General features: G+C 36.3%; 1 protein-coding gene across 1 annotated transcript; it reads left to right on the forward strand.

Annotated features, from left to right (window-relative positions):
- The first annotated feature begins 9,995 nt into the window (after nt 1-9,995).
- On the forward strand, nt 9,996-11,171 carry PDHA2 (pyruvate dehydrogenase E1 subunit alpha 2). Its single transcript, XM_068542058.1, is given in 2 exon segments — nt 9,996-10,524; nt 10,618-11,171. Coding segments are annotated over 2 exon segments (1,083 nt in total).
- Nucleotides 11,172-14,634: the final 3,463 nt, after the last annotated feature.

Here is a 14,634-nt window from a genome sequence, read left to right on the forward strand (position 1 = left end):
CAGGACAAATTCAAAGCTTTTGGCTACCCATAGTTCAGCACCAGTCCTTGGGTTTAAGCATTGAGCAGGTGTTGGCTCTTGTATATCTGCATTATGAGCATGGTGCTGTCTCCAGTCTACAGCACCCAAGAGTGGTAAGGATGGCAGCAGGCATTCTTTGCCCTGTGAACCAGTCATCACTTGTATCTAGGGTGGTCACTCACCCATTCTGAAAACTCCACTCCACCTGTCTGTCAGCCCTTCTCAGGTGGCTGCTCCTGTCTCTTTCCGGGACTTTGAGACAATTGCTCTACAGTGTCATCAGGTCCTTCTTACATATTTCCTCTTTTGCCTCTAATTGATGTAATGTTGTGCTCTCCTCGGTTGGTCTTAAGCTGTGCCAAGGCAGGGCAGTCATTCCTTGCATGAATATGATGGCTCATCCCACTCCTTCCATGGCCCCTCTTACTGGTGTCAATGAGTAGATGACAGGAATGAAATCCACATGGAAAGAAATCACATTCTAGAAATTCAGTGACAACATTCTAAACTGCTCAAGAGAGGACATGTTTGGAAGATGTGTTGTTCTATATTTATGCCATAAATATCCTAAAGGTAAATTGAGCATGACCAGACATATAATTATCATTTACTTTTACCTGCATACTTTGGGTAAGACTTACATTTGTGGTCATCATCAGTAAAGCACAGTAACAACTTTTGAGAATCTAGTGTTTATGGTTGGCAGGATATATGCTGCAGCATCATAAGTAATGATGTAACCAGAATTAATTAAATGGTATTAGGGAACTATAGAGCCAAGAAGATCTATATTATTTGAGTACAGACAGATTCTGGAGAACCACTGCTTTGTGATTAACAACAGGTACTACCTCTCTCTTGGAAAAGCATACGAGAAATTAGTTAAAAATTATGCACTTGGCAATTAAGAACAGGAAGCGATGATTCTTGGACATGAACAAGAATAGACTGTGCTTGGGGCTTCCCTGGTGGCGCAGTGGTTGAGAATCTGCCTGCCAATGCAGGGGACACGGGTTCGAGCCCTGGTCTGGGAAGATCCCACATGCCGCGGAGCAGCTGGGCCCGTGAGCCACAACTACTGAGCCTGCGCGTCTGGAGCCTGTGCTCCGCAACAAGAGAGGCCACGATGGTGAGAGGCCCGCGCACCGCGATGAAGAGTGGTCCCCACTTGCCGCAACTAGAGAAAGCCCTCGCACAGAAACGAAGACTCAACACAGTCATAAATAAATAAACAAATAAATAAAAGAACGTGAATTTCTTTAAAAAAAAAAAAAAAGAATCCGCCTGCCAAAAAAAAAAAAAAAAAAGAATAGACTGTGCTTTTTTAACTGTATCAAGAATCTTCACAAGGTCTGATTGGACAATAAATGTGTAATTTCCTCTTCTCTACCTATTATTCTAAATCATCATTGACAAATGGCCTGCATGGATCCATGAATTTTGTAACGCACTTTGGAGTTCTGCAAAAGTATATTTGCCTGGGGTTCCACACACCATAGGAGTGGACTTGAATGACAATATACCAGGAAGTCAAGTAAAAAGATGTGATATAACTATTTCAAATATTATGGAAAGATATTTTTAAAAACTTAACATATTTGTTAAAAACATAGTAAAGATTAAATTTAGATTATTTCCTAACAAAACATGTTAAGGAAACATGTTTCCATCTCAGAGCTATCACCATAATTATTGACAAAAACAGAAACTTTGGGGTTAGACAATCTGGATTTGAGTCCAGTTTCTATCACTTACTGGCTTTTGGTTCCTGGAAATACTTACTATTAAAGTCTAAGTATTTTTATCAGTAAAATTAAGTAGGGCAATCTTGTCTATGTCATAGGATTGTTGTGACAGTTAAGTAAAATATTGCTTGCAATATACTTAGCAAAATGCCTGGAACATAGCAAGAAGGTGGGATGGTGGGGTAGTCCAAGAGGGAGGGGATATATATATATACACACACATATAGCTGATTCCCTTCACTGTACAGCAGAAACTAACACAACATTGTAAAGCAATTATACTCCAATAAAAACAAAACAAAAAAACACCATCACCCAAGCTGAGAAACAACTTTACAAAAAATGGATAAGGAAACAATTCATAAGGAAAACCACATGATGTCAGTGTGTCAGATTCTGAGTAAGCTGAGAGATGAATAGACTTGAATGGGAAAACTAAATATTGTAAAGATAGACCTCTCTCCTATTCATTTTATATGTTTATGGAATTCTATTTAAATACCAAATTCTTTTAATATAATTACCCTGATCTTCATATGAAATAGTATATAGGCTATAAAATCTTAATGGATTTTGAAAAAGAAATGTAACGATTAAGGGCTTGGTCTATCAAATACACAATTATATTATGCTCTAATAATTAAAACTGGGAAGTGTTCACATAAGAATCAACTGAGAGATAATAAAACTGAAGAGCTTAGAAACAAAATTTTTAGCTTATGGAGATGTAGATATATATATATATATATATATATATATATATATATATATATATCGATAGATAGATAGATAGATAGATATGAAGCTAGCATCCCAAAATAATAAAAATATAGACTGCTCAATCTACAACTTTGGAAGAATGAAGTGGACAAAATAAAATTGTAATATCACTTCTCTGCATTATCCGGTAACTTCCAGATGTCTCAAAGACTAAATAATAAAGTAAGTAGTTATTTATAGTATATAAACTCATAATTGTGTACAAAGAGTGGAACTATAACAAAAGAGATCAACACATTGAACACCTTACATTTTTGTGTTAAAAACATTATAAACTAAATTTTAAAAAGCAATCTTTTCCCTAATGCATACTGCCAGGAACATAGTATGAGCTCAGTAATAACACAAGTGTTCAGTCTTAGGGGAACATTTTATTAGCTATGGCACATCCATACAATGGAGATTATTTTAGCAGCCACTGAAATGATCTTTTAAATAGCTTTTGATTATTTTGAAAATAATTATAATTCTAAGAAATCTTAAGAGATATAAAATACACAATATGATCCTGATTATATCAGAAATAAAAAATAATAAAAAGGAATAAATCAAAATTTGACAGCAATTGAGATGATTTAAATATTTTATCTTTGTGCTTTTCTACATTTACAGGATAGAATTTTTAAAAAGACAGAATAGTCAAAGTATATGCTGAGTTTATAAACCAGCAACAGGACTCTAAAGAAGACAAGAAAATTAGGAGGGACGTTATTTTTATTCAAATGGGTAAAAGGTAAGAACTCTTTCATTTTAGAATTTTTTTAGTTTAAATAACTACAGGACTTTCAAATACACTTTTCCCCTGGTAGATTAGAGAGAATGAAGGAAAGTTAATGTTGAAAATATGGTTGGCAGTACCCTACTGGTGAGAATTAAACCAATAAATCATGTGAGACTCTGTGGGTAATCATATAACTGGCAACAATAGAGCATATAGTATCGTATTAAACTTTAGACCTACTTTTACTTTTTGGGTCAAGGTTGAGATATCAGGAAATGAAGTGTAGGGTATAAGCAGCATAAAAACATTTTTTTTTTCAAGTTAGGGTAAGGGAATATCCATGGAGAAACACATGTAATGCGGTGGAGAGTTCCAGAGAATGATGATACTGAAGTTGTCATTAAATTTAGCCAAGTCCTTGATGTGAGAAATTTCAATTCATTGTTGATGACACAGATTGCAGAAGCATATGGAAGCAATTAGAGGAAAGTAAATGGAGACTGTGGGTACAGGCTGCATGTTTGTGGAGCTTGACTAGATAAAAGGAATAATATGGGATGAGATCTAAAAGAGGCAATGAAGCCTTGGGTATCTTCTTTCAGAGCAGAGGAAATATGAGCATGAAAGAAAACCAAAGGAGAAGACAAAATTGATGATTCCCTCGTCGGGGTGAGGAGTATATGAGTAAGAGCAGTGTCTCGTTATGAGCCGGTAGCATGTTCTGTAGCAGGGGCTGAGGGTTTAGATTTCTAGATAAGAAGAGCACTCCTCTTCCGCTAAGATTAGTGGGAAGGACGCTCTAATAGATGTAAAAATTCATCAGAAGACAGGCAGCTAGGATGAGGGGAGCAGTGTAGTATGTGAAGGCAAGGAGCACTTGATCAACTGAGGCTGGCTCTCCATGAATTAGATGTATGACTTGAAGACGTGCCTAATGTTTGCTGGACTTATCGAACTTGTTGGGTCTGTTTCTCCTCAGATCAATGGGGATATTACGCATTCCATATAATTTTCCATATGATTTGGAAAGATTCTGTAAAATACGAGAAATCCCTTAGAAAGTTGTAATTCATCCTTACAGTAATTAGAGTAATTTTATCATGAAATGAGGTGGATGAGGGCTAGGTGAAGGCAGATAAAGATTAAGAATTTTTGAAGAAATGTGTTGTAAATTTTAATGCAGTGCTCATGGCCTAGGAGCTGGTAGCCCTGACAGAAGCTTGTTAACTTCCTCTGACAATCCTCCAACAATCTTGCTTTCTGAATATGATGCTTCTGATGAGTGCCTAACATGTCTGAGCTTAAAAACTCTTCTTACACACTATCTTCATTTAGCAATGTGGATGATGTTTATTAGACTTCGCATTTAAAAACCTCTCTGAGGCTTCTCCCATGGTGGCCTTTTAGACTTACAGTGCTGGGCACTATGGAAATGTCTTAGAATCCAGATGAACAGTGGGTCCGTGGGAACAGAGAGATTCTCACGCCCAAAAATCTCCATAAAACATTTACAGCATTGTCTCAGGTTGCTTGGAGAAACTGCATTCATATTCATAATGTATTGCATAATTATGAGATCCTGATTTTCATATTTCCCAGTGTGCCTTTTCAGCTCTGCTGTATTACCAAGTTAAAGGAGACAACACAACTTTACAAAGTTAGAGTGTTCTGTTTTTTGTGTCACTGTTTGACATTACTCTAATTTGTTCATCATTGATCCCAATAAAGACAAACTGTCATTGTAACCATTGCCCAGAATGCAATACATTAGTCTTACTGCCTCTATAACAGCTGTTCATGTGTCTCTTTCTCTGTCATTCAATGATGATGTGTCCTTTTCTACATGCAATGCCAGAAAATCTGGGAGAGCTCACAGCACAACACCTCCATATGAACTGGATTAAGTAGAGGAAAATCTTATTGTATATCATCATTTTATTTCTATTACTTAGTACAGAAAAGAAGGCACTTCATTATATGTGCTGAATAAGTAAGGGATGAATATTATACTTTTTACTAACTTTGTAATTTTTGCCTTTCATCTGAACTCTTTAGGTCTCAGTTTCCTCATATAGAAATTGAGAATGATAGAAACTGCCTTACCTGTCTCTGTAAAAATCAAATGAGCAAACTTTGTATCTCCAACAAAGAGATGAAAGGTTTTTATAAACCTGGGCAATATTTACAGTAGTTCCTTAAATCTCAGATTAATGCATATGCTAGCTTCAAATTTCATCTTCATTATTTAAAAAAATATTATTTTGCTGAGAAAATTTTGTTTGTGTGACTCTACATATCCACAGGGATCTCTGGAGAGAGCCATGGAGTGTATTAGGATCTTAGTTTAGGATGTGATAGGCAACCCCGTGCCCAAGCTTAGATAAGAAGAGGGCACAGAAAACCAATGATGCAGCCAACAGTAGGCTGTTAAAAGTGGGGTGCCAGATCTCAGACTCTCTTTTTCCCAAGATTTGTCTGTAGTGGTCAGATGTGCTGCACAAACTTCCTTCTAGGGGGCAGCAGTGCCCTGGAATTTTGCCAATATCCTTTGTCTCTTTAAATCTTAGCTCAGTGACTCAGGTCTTCAAAGAAGCAAAGTCAAAGGAAATAAATGTGCTAATTATGTTATCACATACGGATATTAGGAAAAGGTAATAATCTACCCAAAGTTGTTAGAAGGAAGTGTTGTTGGAGGGCATTAATACAGAAAACATCATAAAATGTACAGTTAAGAGACATATATTACAAAAGACTTTGTTCAAAGGAGAGAAGCCATCATTTCACTATTGAATATATAGTTTATTTTTACTATCACATTTAATGTATACTTTATTGCTATTAAAATTAAAGCTACTAAAGATAAATGTATATTTATTTAGAGAATGAAAATTTGAGATATGGGTTTTTAAGTATGTGAGAATTAAGATCTTGTGAACAAAAAAATTTTCCCAAGAAATGTAAATAATAATTTTTGGAGGAAATGCAAAGAGACCTGACTTGGGCTTCTTGAATTTTCTTTGATTTGTTAGAAACATATATTGAATTGATGATTTTTATTTTACAAAACAACTCAAAGTACTGAGCAGAAATCACTTCACAGCTTTTGACACCTGCACTAGTCCTCTACTAGTTGAGACAGTAGGCCATAGTAAATCTTGACACCAAATTATACATGAATTGCTTTTCTTATCTCACTTGGCCATAGTCAATTTCAGTTCTAATTATAGGGGGCTTATTAAAATGTTTGGAAACTCTTCTTTTACAGTTTTGTATAATGACCTCTTTTGTCATGATCTGCTAGACCTTGGTCCCAAACTCTAGGGATAAGGGTTGGGTACTGTGGGCATGATGACTCAGGTGACTCTGCTCATCCAGCAGGAGAAAGATGGTGGCTCCAATTAGTCGCTACTAACAATTAACCCGTAATGTCTTTCCTTTCTTTATTCCATCATTATTTGGGTGGAATGAGGAGCACCCTCACCTTACCTCTTGTTTTCAATTAAGTCTTCTCTTCATGATAATTTGTCCTGAATTTTTATTTAATGATACTTCAGAATTAGGATGAGGGTGAGGAGAAGAAAAAAATATTGTTTGCCCAGGGCTCTGAATTGTTCTGAACTAAGCTCATTTATTATAACATTGGAGGAGGACTTTGCTTGATTGTCATTATTTTGCAGAATATATGGTACTGACATTTTCCCTTTCTCCAAGGGAGATAATTAGACCAAATGGGAAAAATTCTTCTGTGACTTATATATGTCTTAATTTTTTTCACCAAGTTCTCTTACTCATCACTTTTAACTGCCAAATCTTAGAGCTATGAAAAAAATACATTGCCAATAATCTTATACTGAGATCTGATATTATTTACGTAGAACATATTCACTCTTTAACAGCTTTCTTTATTTAACATTTGGTGAAAGTACATAATTATTACTGGAGGAATTTAATATTCTTCAAACATGCTGTTCTTTTTTTAGTATTTCCTTGTCACTTATTAAAAAATATTTTATATGCTATTGATTCAATGGGGGTGACACTTTTAAGATGAATTCATAAATGCCCGTAGAGGATCAACCATTACACATGGAAAGCGAAATTCTGTCACACTGACATTAATGATGGCTACTATAATCACTGGCTCCTCTTTTATTAGGATTTTTATTAATTAATGCAAAGTCTACTATTGGCCTTATAAAAGTGCTCATCTGTTTCCCTTTAATTTCAAATAGATTAAAAGTAAGATTTGGTATTAATTAAAAACTTAGAATTTATGAGGATTTTAATTGCAAACATTTCAGTGGTGAACATGTAGATGACTCTTAGTTCTGTTTGCTAATAAACATGGTATTGAACAATGACAAGGCAAAAGAATAAATCATTTGCAGAAAAGTACACTGTCATTGGCTGTATTGTCCATGTGTATTGAATCCTGTCTAGCCAGGGGCAGATAAGAGAGGCTCAACAGCTCAGGATTTCCTTGGGGGTTTTAAACTTTTACCTGACGTCTGGAAATTTTACTTTTACTTTGAAAATGTGGATGGGTTTAAACTTAAAGAAAAATCATCATCAGGTTTAATGAGTTTAATGGAAATACTCTGACATCAGTCTGCAAATATGATTTCATCTGTCTATCTTTAAGTTGAATTTAGGTTGTGTAGTGTAACTGATGTCCAAAAGGTCCCTACAAGTTTCCCATTTTATTGTATATTATCTTAAACAGAGCCTGTTGCAATAAAAGGGCCATCTTCTGTGGTGACCAGTAGCACAGGTATTTTGCAATAAGCATCTTTGCATGTTCTCCTCTGGCATGAGTCAGGTTTAGCCTTGTCACACTGGGCTTTTAAGGGGAGCTCTATCTTTGCAGCCCAGGCTACATGTGACAAGATTAAATTGGCACACTTTACTGTACAGCTCTTGTGTTCCTGGCAGTGCTAGCCTGGCTGATACCTCTGAGAGAAGGCTCAGCTGTCACTCAGTGACCCATTAACACTACTGTTCCATCATGCAGTGTCATTTTTCTCATTCTCATGGAGATAATGCTCCCTGGAGGTCTCCAGTACCTGCAGGAATGAAAGAGAACAGCAGAGACAGGCTAACTAACTATCAAAGAAGGAGCAAACAACACAGCAAGACCATGAATTCCAAAAGCAGAATTTTAAATTGAGTGAAAAGATGAAGCCCATTTATGACGGCTGGGTTGGGAGGGTGGGAGGAGGATTGAGTTTTAATAGATATAATAACTTTTTAACAAGCTATTTTCTTCTTCCGGCCTGAATACTATAAGAGGTATCCATGATAATACTTATAACTAGGTTAGAGAAGGCAGCTGCTTTGAACATGTCATAGGGATTTGAGTGAGAATTTATTTATAAACAGGGATTTTTGTGTTTTGTTTGTTTATTTACAAACAGGTGGAGGATATAAAACAAAGCATGTATTAACGTGGATTGCTTCATAGTCTAAATAGAACAGAATCCCTGTTTATGGTTGGCTTATCGGGGTACAAAATCACAAAAGCACAAAAGAGGAAAATGGTATGTGATCTTTGTAACACTAGGCGTAAGACGACTGCTTAAGCAAATTCCATTGCGCTCCTTCAGTCCAAACTGCATAGTGTTTACTGGGTCACTTTATAAGAAGTTATGCTTTCTAATGTTTACTATATAAGGAAATACTATAAGAACATGCTTCTTGATTTCCCAGGCTAAGACTGGTTCAGTTTAGGTTGATATAAAAACAAGAAACAAAGCCATATGAATCTTGATATTTTCTAAGGAAACCTGTTGAAGACGTTATAGGAACAGACCAACACCCCTCCAAAAAAATTAGTCAGAAAATAGGGATAAAACTGAACAGGATTCAGGATTACAATAAAGGGCAAGGAGAAGTGCCACGTAAAAATTTGTTAGCAGCTACTTTAACCCTGACTGCTTCCTGAACACATGGAACATCCATTCCATCTGCCCTTAGATCATTTCAACCCTGATTTCAATTTTCGCTTACCAGGCAAAGCTTGTTATTGGGTTTAGACTTTCAATCTCAGGTAGGGATTTGTGTACCGTCACGTGCCCTCCCTCACCACCAATCAGGAGACACAGGCGCTAGAATCCATAGCGTAAATGTGCATATTCTTCCGGTGCACCAACTTTTTTAAAGAAGTGTGTGTGTGTGTTTTTTTAACTTATGTAAACTACAAATAATTTGCATCTTTATTTTTACTTTAAAATAAATATGGTGTATTGTGGAGTGGGATAAAATATTCATACATATTTTAATGATTTTTAAAAAGACTTTAAAGAAATATTGGTAAGAATATCTTTGGCTTAACCTGTCAGAGCTCTTGTGTGCCTTAAGGATGGTGTTTTCTCCTCTTTTCCATTTAATACAACGTTCAGGAAGCATTACTTTAGCGTTTAGCAGGGAAAAGGGACCCAGATTATGATGTTTTAGCAATGATGATGGCGTTAGTTAGGAACAGAGTGTAGTTCAGCCAAGTCTTCCAGGGCAAGAAACAACCTTTATTCTTAATTTTACTGTTGGAAGGCACTGTAAACGTCAACTGATCCAGGCTGCGGCCCGCGGCCCAGCGCGGCATGACGTGGCCTCTGCCACCAGCGCGCGGTCATTGTGGCGCAGCATGCGTTCGGGGCGTGGAGGGTCTGCTGGAGACTGGGACTCAGGCAACCCTGGCAGATGGAGACTCACGGCCTCCCTGGCTGCGCTCCATGAGGAAGATGCTGGCTGCTGCTGTCTCTAGCGTGCTGTCTGTTGTCACCCAGAAGCCCGCTAACAGGGTGCTTGTGGCATCCTGTAACTATTCAAATGATGCTGCACTTGAGATTAAGAAATGTGATCTTTATTGGTTGGAAGAGGGTCCCCATGTCACCGCAGTGCTCAGCCGGGAGGATGGACTCAAATACTACAGGATGATGCAGACCGTTCGTCGAATGGAATTGAAGGCGGATCAGTTGTAAAAACAGAAATTTATTCGTGGTTTCTGTCACTTGTGTGACGGTCAGGAAGCTTGCTGTGTGGGTCTTGAGGCTGGGCTAAATCCCATGGATCATGTCATGGCATCCTGTCGGGCTCATGGCTCATGCTGTACTCGTGGACTTTCTGTCCCATCAATTCTTGCAGAGCTGACAGGTCGAAGAGGTGGCTGTGCTGAAGGAGAAGGAGGGCCAATGCATACGTATGCCAAGAACTTCTGTGGAGGCAATGGCATTGTCGGTGCTCAGGGACCGCTGGGAGCTGGTATTGCTCTGGCCTGTAAATATAAGGGAAACAGCGAGGTGTGTTAGACTCTACATGGGAATGGTGCCGCTAATCAGGGTCCGATATCTGAAGCTTATAATATGGCAGCTGTGTGGAATTTACCTTGTATTTTCATCTGCGAGAATAACCGCTATGGAATGGGAATATCTGTTGAGAGAGCAGCAGCCATCACTGATTACTACAAGAGAGGCAATTTCATCCCTGGTCGAAGGGTAGATGGAATGGAGGTTCTATGTGTTTGGGAGGCAACTAAGGTTGCAGCTGACTACTGTAGATCTGGAAAGGGGCACATACTGATGGAGCCGCTGGCATACCGTTATCATGGACACAGTATGAGTGACTCTGGAATCAGTTATCGTACACGAGAAGAAGCTCAGAATTTAAGAAGTAAGAGCCATCCTAGCGTGCTTCTCAAAGGTAAAATGCTAAACAACAAACTTGCCAGTATTGAAGAACTGAAGGAAATTGATGTTGAAGTGAGGAAAGAAATTGACGCTGCTGCTCAGTGTGCTCTAACCGGTCCTGAACCACCTTTGGAAGAATTAAGCCGTCACATCCACAGCACTAATCCACCTTTTGAAATTCGTGGTGCAAATCAGTGGATCAGGTTTAAGGCAGTCAGTTAAAAGGAGAATATATTCATGGTCAACTTTAAGAGACTGTGTAGCCAATTCTGTTAAGGAGGAATAAAACCCGTAAAACAAGTCTTTTAAACTTTTATTAAGAGGAATTGGGATAATTAAGAGATAATGGAAAGACATAAATGAGGTCACAGAAAGATATACATTCAGTTGAGATATTACATTCAATTGCACATTATTGCATTAAAAGATACTATACAGTTAATCATTTAGTATTGTTAAAAGATAAACTGAGGCACATTAAAATTTTCAAGAGTTTATTTTGAGCATACATCAGTTAGAATCAGGCAGTCCAAACCAAAGGTAGAGTATTCTACCAACAGGAGCTGGGGGAGAGGTTTTTAGAGAGAAGCAGAGCAAGGAAATGATTTGATAGGTGATAGCTTAAGGAGTTACCTTATTTGGGAAAGCCTAGTTGGCTGTTTGTGATTGGTTGTTCTTAAGTTTCATTTGCTTGGATCTGAGTGCATTGACCCTGGCTTAGTTTTGGTTTGCTTACGTAGGCTCCCAAGACATTAGAGCCACCTCAGTCTGATGACCTCCTTGTTTAACTACTTAAACAATGTGAATATCTTAAAGATTATTTTAAATTTATACAAGTCTAGAATAGGAAAAACAGGGACTTCCCTGGTGGTCCAGTGGTTAAGACTTCGCCTTCCAATGCAGGGGGTGTGGCTTTGATCCCTGGTTGGGAAGCTAAGATCCCACATGCTTCACGGCCAAAAAACCAAAACATAAAACAGAAGCAATATTGTAACAAATTCAATAAAGACTTAAAAGAAAAATGGTCAACATCAAAAAAACTTTAAAAACAATAAAATAAGAAAAACAGAGAAAATATTATTTAACTTCCCAAATTATCTTCTGTAATAGTTCTGTTTGATTTAGCTTTATATTATTTTAGTAAATACTCTTATTTAAAGGAAAAATAGTTCTTTGATTCCTGCTCAACCCTGCTAGAGGTTTAGGTGTAAAGTCACTATTCTGAAGTTAAGAAGTAATTTCAAGCAGTACCAAAGTATCAGGACCCCTACTGCTGTGTCACTTAAAATAGTTTGCTTAAATTAACCAATTGAACACAGCCTACTAAATAGTGTGCACGTGCACACACACATGCGTGAATATTCAGTATTGATGCTGAAGCGACTTAACGTTGACCATTTTTCCAATAAAACATGATATATAACAGAGCAGGGGGAGATAGGACAGGGACATTTTTTCATGTTGTACTTAATTGCAATATTTTTAGTGTATCAATTTAAAGGAAAAAATATAAGCAAAGTTAAAATCTAGAGGAAAACTGCATTTTGCTTTAATCTTCCAGTGAAAGCTACTCTTATTTTACAATCCATCTGTACCATTATTCCATACTTTAAAGAACTCTTAGTAAATTTCAGACTGAAAAATAAATGAACAGATATGATGACACCAAAGGAGTTAAGCAGAGGAGGTGATATTAATAAAAAATTGAAAGTAAAATCTGCCTTGGCCAGAACTGAGCATTCACAGATAACTTTTTTCATGAGAAAATCTAACTTGGATCATACAGGTTTTGTTTTCTCTATAGTCCAATACCATGTCAGTTAACAAGTCATGACAGTGAAAACATCTTTACTTGGTTATATTTACCAAATGACCTAAAGTCCTATTGAGCATGATGTTTGGCATACCTCACTCCTCTGAGATAGACCCACTGAAATCAGAAATCAGAATTTGCCTGTGATTTAAGAAATAGTTTGCAGATAACACCAAAAGTTGTTAAAGGTTAAAACCCATCACAAGAAAAAAAAATTGTGACTCTGTGTGGTGATGGATGTTTACTAGATTTATTGTGGTTATCATTTCATAATACATACACATATTGAATCATTATGTTGTACACCTGAAACTAATATCATGTTATATGTCAATTATATCTCAATTTTTTAAAGAAGGTTAAAACCTTTTCTTTACAGCATCTGCTTCTACAAATAAAAGCTTAGATACTTTCTAAGAACTCTAACAGAAAACCAAAATCTTAGAGGCCTGTGAGTCCATAAACATATGAACACATATGTGGACGCTTATCTCCATACCTTTCCCCAAATAGGTTTAAACAAGTAAGATAACCTCAACATTCTAAATTCAGAAAGCAGAGATAAACATCGATTTGTTTATAAATCGGTGATATTACTAGTTAATGTGTTTTGGTTATGCAGCTTCAGTTCAGAGGTGACTTGATTGAATCCCTTTCATCGAAAACAAAGTAATTCATAAGATGGTCAAAATAATCACATTCTTTGAATGACAAAGAATTCTTCTACTTTTTATTTATTTTGACATACTTATATTTCCATAAACTTGCAAGTGGAAGATAAGCTGCTCAGTTAAAGCTATTTTCTGTAGACAATATACAGAAATCATTTTAAATTTTTGTTTGTATTATGGATTCTTTTAATGCCAGTAAAAATTAACATACACATAACTGATTAGATATGAAACCATCATAAACCAAGAAACACAGACACTTAATTTCAGGAAAAGAGTCCAATCTTACTATAGCAGAAGAAAAACATACATTTATCACAATACAAGTTTCAAATTTCATTAAAGCACAGAGTTTTGAATATTTTCTATATTAAAAAAATGTACAGACATTTATGTGTATATTCATGATTGTAATTTAATCATATCACTGGTTGCACACAATTCTGTAAGGACACACAAAAAAAAAAAAAAAAAGAAAAGAAACAAAAATCCCTGTTGTTTTCATTTAGGTCAAGGAATAAATTAATAATAGCAATTTATTTACCAAGATGTAAATCAAGTGTAGAAATCCAGCAGTGGGATTCTATTTCCTGTCTAAAGTACTATGCCACTTAGTCTATTTTATCCACATATTAGAAGACATAATAAACCATGATGGTCATAAGAAATAAATAGGTGCAACAATGCTGGAATATCTGAGAGAAGGAAGAGTTCCTAATATCTTAATCTTTATTATGATACTCTATAAAGGTAAAGGATAGTGTGCATATCTGTGGAATGAGATAAGAAAGGAAGGAGGTGAAGTATATAAAGAAAATACTTAGAACCTTAGAATTACATTTATTTAAAGAAATTGACATGTCTGCCAATCTAACATACAAAAAACAGCAGATATTAGTGAAATTTAATCTGATAATTTGTGAGAAAGTGCTAGTTTAAACAAATTGAAATACAAGTCATGTACCATAAAATTCATCCTTTTAAAAGTGTACAATTCAGTGGTTTTTAGTATGTTCACAGACTTGTGCAGCCATTACCACTATCGAATTCCAAAATATTTTCATCAGCCCAAAGAGATAACCCACACCCATCAGTCACTCCTGATTTCTCTTCATCCTCTGGAAAGTACAAATCTGCTTTCTGTCTCTGGATTTCTTTCACTTAGCATAATGTTTTCATTTTGCTGTAGCATACATCAGTA

This window comes from Eschrichtius robustus, chromosome 4 (assembly GCF_028021215.1).
Source record: "Eschrichtius robustus isolate mEscRob2 chromosome 4, mEscRob2.pri, whole genome shotgun sequence".
Lineage (NCBI taxonomy): Eukaryota > Metazoa > Chordata > Mammalia > Artiodactyla > Eschrichtiidae > Eschrichtius > Eschrichtius robustus.